General features: G+C 37.1%; 2 protein-coding genes across 5 annotated transcripts; one reads left to right on the top strand and one right to left on the bottom strand.

The window, feature by feature from the left end:
- The first annotated feature begins 1,939 nt into the window (after positions 1–1,939).
- On the top strand, positions 1,940–4,332 carry LOC131221501 (protein CHROMATIN REMODELING 20-like). Of its 4 annotated transcripts, XR_009159347.1 has the most exons (5): positions 1,963–3,075; positions 3,168–3,246; positions 3,407–3,507; positions 3,662–3,745; positions 4,001–4,332. XR_009159347.1 is itself a non-coding variant. In XM_058216776.1 (4 exons), exons 1-4 carry the CDS (start codon positions 3,011–3,013, stop codon positions 4,016–4,018), a joined length of 246 nt encoding a protein of 81 aa, XP_058072759.1. In that variant the 5' UTR covers positions 1,940–3,010; the 3' UTR covers positions 4,019–4,332. The 4 variants fall into 4 exon arrangements, 2 of the variants coding, with proteins under 2 accessions (XP_058072759.1, XP_058072758.1); XM_058216776.1 differs by lacking the exon at positions 3,407–3,507 and having other exon boundaries at positions 1,940–3,075; XR_009159346.1 differs by lacking the exon at positions 1,963–3,075 and having other exon boundaries at positions 3,103–3,246.
- A 1,095-nt stretch (positions 4,333–5,427) lies between these two features.
- On the bottom strand, positions 5,428–6,504 carry LOC131220140 (DNA-directed RNA polymerase V subunit 1-like). The gene has a single exon (XM_058215110.1). It carries the CDS (start codon positions 6,502–6,504, stop codon positions 5,428–5,430), a length of 1,077 nt encoding a protein of 358 aa, XP_058071093.1.
- Between the last annotated feature and the right edge of the window lie 3,153 nt (positions 6,505–9,657).

The raw sequence follows: 9,657 nt of genomic DNA, 5'->3' as shown, positions 1-9,657 counted from the left end.
TCAGTAAGCTCGAGCCTTGAGTTGGGACAAGCAGGTGATAGACTGTGACCCAAATCTCCCATATAGGATGCTCACCATCCAATCTCTGTTTTCTCATTGATTTTGAATATGGACCATTCATCTATTCAAAAAGAGAGGATTGTTCAGTTAGGGAAAACTTTGGGATATCTCCCATTGACAATGACAACCATCATACCAATGGTATGGATCACTGAGCCATAGTCCACACTTGTTCAATCTTAAGGCTACAAGATATTGTGAATTCAGACTGATTGTTATGAGGAAAAAGAAAAGAAAAGAATCTTCCATCCATTGCTCGTGAACTAGTTCAACTCTTTGGGATGGACGGGGGGATGGTAGTGGACATTGGAACTAATTGGTTATTAGTCCATGAATACATTTCTTTTTCTTCACTATTTGGAGTGCTTCATGTAGCTTTTCCTTGTTTGACTGCAGGTTTGTAGTCTTGAGTTGGGAGCTTTGTGTATCATGCCTTGACATCTTCACAAGTTCACATTTTCTTTTTCCTTTTTGTTCTGTTTTCCTTGTGTGGATTCATATTTTTATAGATGAATGTGAAGTTTCCTATTAATTGTTGTGGGTGTTTTTGGTGTATGGGTTGTTGTCCATCACAAAGCATACTGAAGCATGGACATTTTCTGCATGTAGTACTGAGTGTAGGACCTAGCTTGTATAATAGGAAGTAGCTTGATTTTTCTATAGAATATTGATGTCATGTTCGGATGAACCCATTTGAAAATGATTAAACCATTGGGAGTGAAGGGCATATTATCCCTTGATCCCATCATCTAGATGTTAACATCCAGTCCCCACATAAAAATAGCAAAGACCAGTTTTTTTTTTTTTTTCCAACTAGCTATGGAAATGGGTATTCCTTGTTGTGTTAGAAATTGCTACTTACATCCATGTAATGATGAATGTACTGCTTGTTGATTTATTTTTATTTATTTATTTGTTTATTTTTTAAGTCGTCATCATCATCTAAGCCTAAGCCTTTATCGTAGCTAGTTGTGTTAGGCTTTGTCACGAGCTGAAATATGTTCGACTAATGCTCATCATGACTTGAAAATGTAAAGCATGTAGCAATTTTGCTATACAACATTGATTTCTTTGTGACATTCATGAGGAAGTAGGACTTATTTCATTTGAAACAAAAAATCTTCTTGAAAAAAAGCATACTACTAGTCATTTGCTATGGATCTCATTTCTTCCATTTGTAGATTAGGGACGGGTGTCGTTCTCTACAGAGAGAAGGCATCTTCTCAATCCGGTGTAGTTGGTGTTGTGGAAGTCATTGTGATTGTACAAGTAATTAAAAAAGCCCCTAATTTACAGATTTATTTACTAAGTTTCGATCTGCCTGATTTTTGGACTCTTGTCCTAATGTGAGCATGAGAAACAAATGGACAGAGTGGTTTGAACATGATATGAAAAGAAGGAAAGAGATAAGTGTCTCTAATTACAGTTTATAATTGTATCTAAGTTCATCAGAGATGCATCTACATGAACAGATCAACTGAGTTGTCGAACATCTAATTATAGTTTATAGTTGTTAATTGATCTTGCTTAATGATATTTAGCAAAAGATATTTTCAACATATCTCCAAAGCGCCAAGAACATCACAATAATGTCCAATACTTTTTCCAATGGTGCCATGTTGTATTCAAATTTTCAGATCTCCTTCTCCTTATTTTTCTACCATTTACCTATTTTCTATTTTTTTTTAAATTCTGCAAGACTTCCCTTTCAATTCAAATAGTGCTACATTTATAACCTATTGTTTTTTTTTGTGCATCTTCAATATCCATGTAACAAGCAGACTCCACTTCTAAAGGCACTGAGGTGCCAGCCATTTCCCTTTCAATTCGAATAGTGCTATATTTATAACATATTGTTTTTTGTGCATCTTCGATATCCATGTAACAAGCAGACTCCACTTCTAAAGACATTGAGGTGCCAACCATGCAAACATACATAATCAATGTTTTAAAACCAGACTGGACCTTGGCCCTTTCTCCTGACCGGTCACACCCGTTCTGACCCATTTCAACTAAAAAATATTCTTATTTGTAATCATTAAAAAATAGAAAGAACTAAAAAATAATATGTCATTGGCGTAGTGGTTCAGCCGTTTGATTTCAAGTGGAGGTAGGGAATTGAACTTTGACTGATGCTTTTTTTAAAAAAATAAATACAAAAGCAGTAAAAAACAGTCATCCACTTAACTGACTGGATTTCTTGACCTGAAACATTTGGTGGCTGTTCTGGTCCAATGGCTCAGTCCACCTGGGTTTAAAACATGTGCATACTTGTGGTTATAAGAGAAAATAAATTCTCTTTTTTCCCCCTTTTTTGTTGCACTACCAATTATGTTGGTGATAACATTATGTTTAGGATATGTTTGTACGCAGCCGGCTTTGCTTGAATCAGATTGGAAGAACCCATCCTTTTGAGTGGAAGACGGTGCAAAAATAATTGGAAAAGGCGCCCATCTTAATGTGTTTCTGCTTCCACATGAAACTTTATGGATAAACCAAATGCCTGATCTTTTAGATTGAAATCTCTTTGGATAAAAGAATCCAAAGGAGTCAGGATTCACCACCATCCCAAACAGGACCCAAGTTCACAATTAGTTGCAATGTTGCTCTTCGAAAAAAAGAAATCACTATTATTAACTTGTTCTGTGTTTGTAACATTTTCTTGTAAGAAATAAAGTGCACTAATGTAACCTTATACTTTTTAATAATACCTTGTAACAAGGTACATTACCAATCAGATTTTCTGGCACATGCACACCAAGGAATATTTTCAGCAAGCTTCTGATGGATGAAGAGAGTGACTCTTTTTTTAGGCTCAATCACTACCCTCCATGACCTGAACTTAAAGCATTGAGTTGCAACTTAACTGGTTTTGGAGAACACACTGACCCTCAGATAATATCAGTTCTGAGATCAAACAATACATCAGGCCTTCAAATCTCTCTCAGTGATGGGAGCTGGGTTTCAGTCCCACCTGACCACAACTCCTTCGTCATTGTTGGTTATTCCTCGCAGGTATAAATCTGCATAATGATGCTTCTTCTTTCTATTTAATTCCCAAGTTTCTCTGTTTTGAAGAATGGGCTTAATATGGTGCATTCTTGCAGGTATGGGCAAACAAAGCCAGTTTATGCATATCGTTTGATGGCACATGGAACTATGGAAGAAAAAATATATAAACGGCAGGTACAGACAAAACATGACTACTAATAAATGATGTGTATGAGGCTTTACTTACCATCAAATTGTGAATCTCTAGATCCCATTCACATGTATTTACTGTATGGTTTATATGTGTATTTGGATGGTATCCTTATTGTTGCATGTTTGATGTTTGCTCTGGTAGTTGGAATGCTGAAGTTTAAAGAATTAGTAGAGGCTTCTATTGTGGTTCTCAGATGTCGAAGAGCATCAAAGCATGCCTGCCCACTTTCAGTCCCAACTGATGTATGGTTTTGACTGTTTGGCTATATCAGGCTATGTGGCTGCATGGAAAGTTGTATTGCTATAAACATTTGTAGCATGGAAAATGGACATTCATGTGCATTTGTAGTCTGAAAACATTAAATAGACCGTTAACTGTTTTATTGGTATTGTGCAGTTGCTACTGGTCTACTTGTTGAGGAGACATTGTCTGGTGCACCAGTCCATACAGATAAGGAGCCTCCTTATTGTTGAAACAAATGTAATTAAACACCTGGGTTGGAGTTGAGTAAATATAGACAACACAGACATAATTACACCAACCTAACTTCTACGAAAGACATTATTTCCTGTTCTGCAAAATTTTTCATTTCAAAGGATTTTGTGTGTGTGTGAAGATTTCATTGTAATCAAGATAAACAACCAAACAAAAAGATTTCATTCTTTTGTTGTAGAATTTATGATTTCATAGCTTGTTTATGGAAGCATTTTGATTTTGTTTATTTACTTACAATAGGCACTTAGACATTGGTGAAGCTGAATTTTCTAGATTCCATTCTGGTACCAAACGTGGTGATATTGTTGGTGTCACTGGAATTCCAGGTTGGTTGGTTTTCATTTATGTTCTTCAATTCTAGCTAGCAAAACTTTTCCTGTATCTTATCCTTTGGGTATTGGCTGTACTTGCATGTCAAAATATTGATTTCTTCCTTTGTAAACAGTGACACTTGAGCTTTGTAGGAGAAAGTGGATCACTGATTATGTTAGACTTTTGGTATTTGCAAAAGAGTGGAAAGCAGCAGCAATGTGTTCAAAGTCTTATGAATAAAAGTTCATTGGTCTATTGTACATTTGTGATTTCCGATATGTTAAAAATCCCAAAACTAGATGATAAATATTATGCTAAAAGTATCATAAGAACAAAAGATAACTGTAATAATCATGAAAGGTTTTTTTTTTAATTTTTTTTTATGTGTTATGTCCAATGTGGTAACACACGATGAATATTGATAGAGGCATGTGTTGACATGGAATTTTTTTTAAAAGGTTCCATTTCCTTGTTACATAGCCCATAAATACGTGGTTGCCTGAATCTAAATCTTTGCTTTGTTAGTGTCTTCTATTGTGGAATGATCCAATTTAAACACTTTAACAAAATCTAATGTGTTAGCAAACTTTGGGATCATCATACAATTCTGATCATTCCTCTAATACATGTGGTGCTCCATGCCTGTCACAATGTCCAACCTATAGACCAGATTTTGTTAACCTTGCATATGCTATAATGCCTATTTGTATTTGTGTGTATATAATTTTATTCTGCTTTAATGGTTATTAGTTTAGAGTACATTTGGTTGCCACTAAAGAGATTTTTCTTCATATTTCATAATTTACAGAAACCTACTAAGAGCCTAAGAGTGGAAATTCCAAAGTCATAAATTTGTTTTTCTATGCCTGTGAAATGCTCATGAGCCAAATGCAGCCTGAATGACTTTTTGATGTAAGATGTTAGAAACTATTCATGAAATGTAGGTTCCAGGGTGTGTTTAGCAGTTCAAAGAGTGGTTGATGGGTGCATATATATGTTGATTTCACTGTACAGGTTCTGATTTCAGTATCGAAAACCAATCCCATTCTCCAACCATCCAGCTAAGATATTGTAGCATGGCAACAGTTATTGGACTGTGTCTGCGAGTTAAGCTGATGCGCTGTTTCCCTCTAATTGTTGCCTTGGTCCCTTGTTGGCACTGGCAGTCCAGTCCCCATAAATAAATATATGCGGCTGCTGTCTCAGCTGCTCTCTCAAAACATTTAATTGGCCTAAATAATGTGGCTGCTGTAAATGGGACTTGAACATTCAAAGAGTGAAACAGATAACGACAGGAAGAATCAAGAACTGCTTTATATGCAGGACTTACTGAACCAGGAACTGCTGTAAATGGCCTACTGATTCTTCTTGAAGTTAACTTTGCACAAAAGTATTTCCTTCATCAATTCCCATGAAGAGTTGTTGCTTTGAGAAGAATCAAGAACTGCTTTATATACAGGATTTGATACTGCAGTAGCAGCTAATACACCAACCGGTTCACCAGCAAGAGAACTTCCAGGACTATTTTCGTCCACCTGTCCATACTGAAATTGAATTATAGAATTGCTGCAGAGGTTTCTCACTGTCCCATCATAACAGATAACGACATCTCTAAGTGTGGCCATTAGATTTTTAAACAAAGTTCCTGGTTCAGTAAGTCCTCTGGAAGAACGGATCAACACTTCCCTGGATGATTTGGAATGGACCAAGTCTTCATAGGGGGTCAGACCTTGAAAAAAGGAGCTCTTAACTAACCCAAATGCCTCAGAAGGATAGTCAACACCATTAACAGAATACTTATTTTGGAAGTGGAAACTCATATCCTCAACCAAACTCCTTGAATAAAACTTCCCTCGGTCATAAAGTTGAAGCCCCAAAAAGCCAAGTTGTTGAACAACCTTACTGATAGCTGAATCATTTTTAGAATCTATCAAATTACCCAAAGCAGATAACTTTAGAATATGAGTCACGATAGGCAGTTTTACAGTTTTCAAGTAGCTTTCCACTTGCAACTCTATAAGTTCATTGTAATTTGATCTCAAGTGAAGCAGCAAAGGTGATATGTCCTGAATCTTCTTCTTTATATCTTCAGTAACAGCCTTGGGAATGTCAAAATCATTCAAGCCAACACTATATCCTTCTAAAAAGAGAATCTCCATCAGCAATGGCTGCAACATATTAAAGAACTTAACAGCCTCTTCTGTTCCCTTCTTGTCAAGAACAGAAGTAACAATCTCTGTGAATGATGACTGCAGTAAATCTCTATTGAAATCAATCCTCACCATTTCACTTTTACTGATCAAATGCCTCTCCCCAAAGCAGTCAAAAAATGCAGGTAAAGCACTCTGTACTATTTGCAAAACAGTCCACAGAGGACCTGTATGGTGAGCCTTAAGCAAAGCAGGTTCTGGTAAAATTGGTGAAACACACATAGCCAATTGTTGTGCAGTCGCTTTGTTCAAGAAAAAAGTCCTAAACATGAGTTCTAGTGACAATAAAGAATCATGCACCAGTTATGAGAACTACAGATTTGCTTTTCAACACTAAACAGCTCCAAAACTTCTGCCTTTGCTGCTAGAGACTGTGGATAAAATATATGAACACAATCCATCATGATGCGTGCATACACACATTCACAAACACACCTCATCCATCCATCCGTGCAAGCATACATACATCCATCCATACTCCATCCATTCATGCATGCATATACACACATAAAAACATGGATTTCATCATACAACCATGCACCCATTAAAAAATGAAATGGAAAATCAGGTTGCCTGTTTTGAAAACTAGTTACTTCCATTTTCTGTTTTTTTAAGACTGAGAATTTATTCCTCATTGTGGCAGGCATACACGAACAAGCTGGAGAACAAGGTTTCATTTCTGGAAGGAGAGAATGAAAGGCTCAAGAAGCAGAAGGTCGGCATTTCATCTCTCCTTGCATTTTTTTTTTTTCTAAATGGGGTTGCAGGACCATGCAGAGTTGTTTATATCTAAGTTTTGGTCGGATATTGCCTGAGAATTAGATTGTGTTTGTTTTCCTTTCGGTTACATTTTAAGGCATCTTATGTTAAAAAAGCTAGGATTCAGTGGCCTTATTGTTGTTTTTTTTGTTTGTTTTTCATTAGTTTCTCATAGCAAGTTGCTATTTTGGTTCGTTTCCTTTTGCTATTGAAATGCTAGGAATTTACTTAGCATTTAGAAACTACGGGCTGCACCTTGTTTATTTTTCTTTGTTGGATAGACTTGGTAGAAGAGAAGTATCTTGTCCTAGCTTCTTAGGGTCTGCTTCAAGGATCTTTTTTTTCTTGGTTGCCAAAATTCCGATCTAGGACCCTATCTTGTGCGAGTGAAAAAGCCATCTTGTCCATTATCACCACCTCTATCATGGTCCTGTTAGAGTATCTAAGGGCCCGTTTGGCCGGGTGGATTGGAAGGGATTGAATGGTATTAGGATGGATGGCATGGGTTTCTAGGTAATGATGGTGTTGTCAGTGGATTGTCTTGAGATCCATGGGATTGCTATATCCAGTCTATTAGGCATGCCTGGCCAATCTGGGGATTAAACCTTCCCATCCCTTCCAATCCCACGAACCAAACATGTCCCAGGCAAATTTGAACGGATTAGGGTGGATTGGATGGGATTTAAAGGTAATGATGGTGTTGTCAGTGGATTGTCTTAAGATCCATGGGATTGGGATCAGATTACCGACTTTGTTTAGCACGCCCGGCCAATCCCGGGCTTTAACTTCCAATCCCTTCCAATCCAATCCGACCGGCCAAACGGGCCCTAAAGTAAATTAATGGAATCTTACGAATATGAATGAACTGAATCAATCATATTTATCATCTATATTCTGACTGTTGAGTTTTCTTATTTCTTCAGGTTTTGGATGCTTCTTGCACATGCCTGACTAGCAACGAAATCCACTTCAAGAATATTAGGTGATGACTTTTGTTTGCTTTTTCTTTCTAAACTTTTTCATACTTGGTGTGTTTTTCTTACTGGTTTTCTTTTACAAGGCCAATTTTTGTTTCCTTTGTTGCTTATGATTTGCAATACCTACTAGCAAGCAATTGAGTAGGGGTTGTATTGTGGTGCTTGTAAGCCTTGTAGCACCGTATAGTTTGATACAATGACAATTTATTAATGTGATTGAAGTTCCAATTGAAGGCAAATCATTAAGAAAAAAGGAAATGAAAAAAGAAAGAAAAGAGAAGAAAAGTTCCAATTGATACAATGACAATTTTTTTTTTTTACTGTGACACTTTCCCAACTATAGAGGTGACTTTTGAAGCTGATTGTCCTTTTATTTTCTTGTTTATCATAGTTCTTGATTGTTTATAAAGGTTCAAGTCTTCAACAAATAGAGGGCCTGGTTCTGCAGCACTCTATAGCTCCAAGCAGTATAATCTCAATGCTGTGCCACTTACCGAATTAGTTATGCTTCTCAGCCCATTGCAGGGAAACTTCTCAGGGAGAAATTTAGGCTCATTGCAATAAAAGGGCCTACATATACATCACACATGGTGGACACGTGATTATGGCCAGTGATGTTGGTGTTGTAGACATTTGCCAGAAGATGTGGATAGGAAAGGAAGATATATGATTGGTCTAGAAGGGGACCTTACTGAAACAGTTCATGTGAAAGGCTAGGAAAGGAAGACATTTATAGTTTGTTTTGAAAACTTTAAATTGACCATTAATTGTTTTGTTGATATTGTGCTAATTGTTGTCTTGATGAATGTTAGATTATTGAGTAATTTAAGTTCTTGTCATTCAATCATAGGTTTTTAATAGTTATGCAGATAGAAATTTGATAGTTAGATCTATGGAGATTTGATTGTAGGATGGCAATTATAGGAAAGGATTAGTCAGAATCAACAGGAATTTGTGTGAAAGGATTAGTAAAGAATCAACAGGAATTATTATTATTGGTACTGGCCGGCGTTTCTCCAATCTGTTAGCTGCACTTGTTTAATCTTATACCGGCGTTTCTAACAACATTTACCATGCGTTTATACAATTTAGCGGCGCTTCATTGAGCGGCGCTTCGAGGGCTTTTAGCGGCGCTTTTATAGTTTTAGCGGCAGTCACAGAAGCGCCGCAAAGTGTAGTAAGGGCCGCTAAAAGTCTTCTATTCGCGGCGGCCGTTAACAACGCCACTAAAAAGGAGCGACCGCCGGTAAAAGATACAGTAAGACCCCCTTTTAGTGGCACGTGCCGGACCGCCGCTAATTCTTCTACCGGCGGTATTTTAGACTTTTAGGGGCGATTTTGGCCACCAGTAAAGGTCATTTTTCTTGTAGTGAAAGAGTTTTGGAGATTAGAGATTGGAGGAAACCAAGATCAATGATATGAGTTTTGAACTTTACCCAACTCACTAATTGACTTCATTGAAAATACCATGCTTAGTTTATCATAAAATTTAGTTCTTGATCAGCCAAAACAAGCGATGCATTGGTTTTTCTTGTAAAGGTGGGTCGCTCATCAGGTGGGTCCCACTTGTTATGGACAGTGGGGAGAGCTAGGTTGGTCAGTATGGTTATTTGGTGGGGCATGAGTTTGCGTTGAATGT

The sequence above is a fragment of the Magnolia sinica genome, chromosome 12 (assembly GCF_029962835.1).
Source record: "Magnolia sinica isolate HGM2019 chromosome 12, MsV1, whole genome shotgun sequence".
NCBI classification, from domain to species: domain Eukaryota; kingdom Viridiplantae; phylum Streptophyta; class Magnoliopsida; order Magnoliales; family Magnoliaceae; genus Magnolia; species Magnolia sinica.
Note: the sequence above shows the minus strand (reverse complement) of the source record. Positions and strands in the feature narration are given on the sequence as shown.

Coding starts and splice junctions, on each gene's coding strand:
- LOC131221501 (XM_058216775.1), top strand. CDS start 3,274: ATGATGTGTATGAGGCTTTACTTACCATCAAATTGTGAATCTCTAGAT. Junction 3,508..3,661: donor CACTTTCAGTCCCAACTGAT/GTATGGTTTTGA, acceptor GGTATTGTGCAG/TTGCTACTGGTCTACTTGTT.
- LOC131220140 (XM_058215110.1), bottom strand. CDS start 6,504: ATGTGTGTTTCACCAATTTTACCAGAACCTGCTTTGCTTAAGGCTCAC.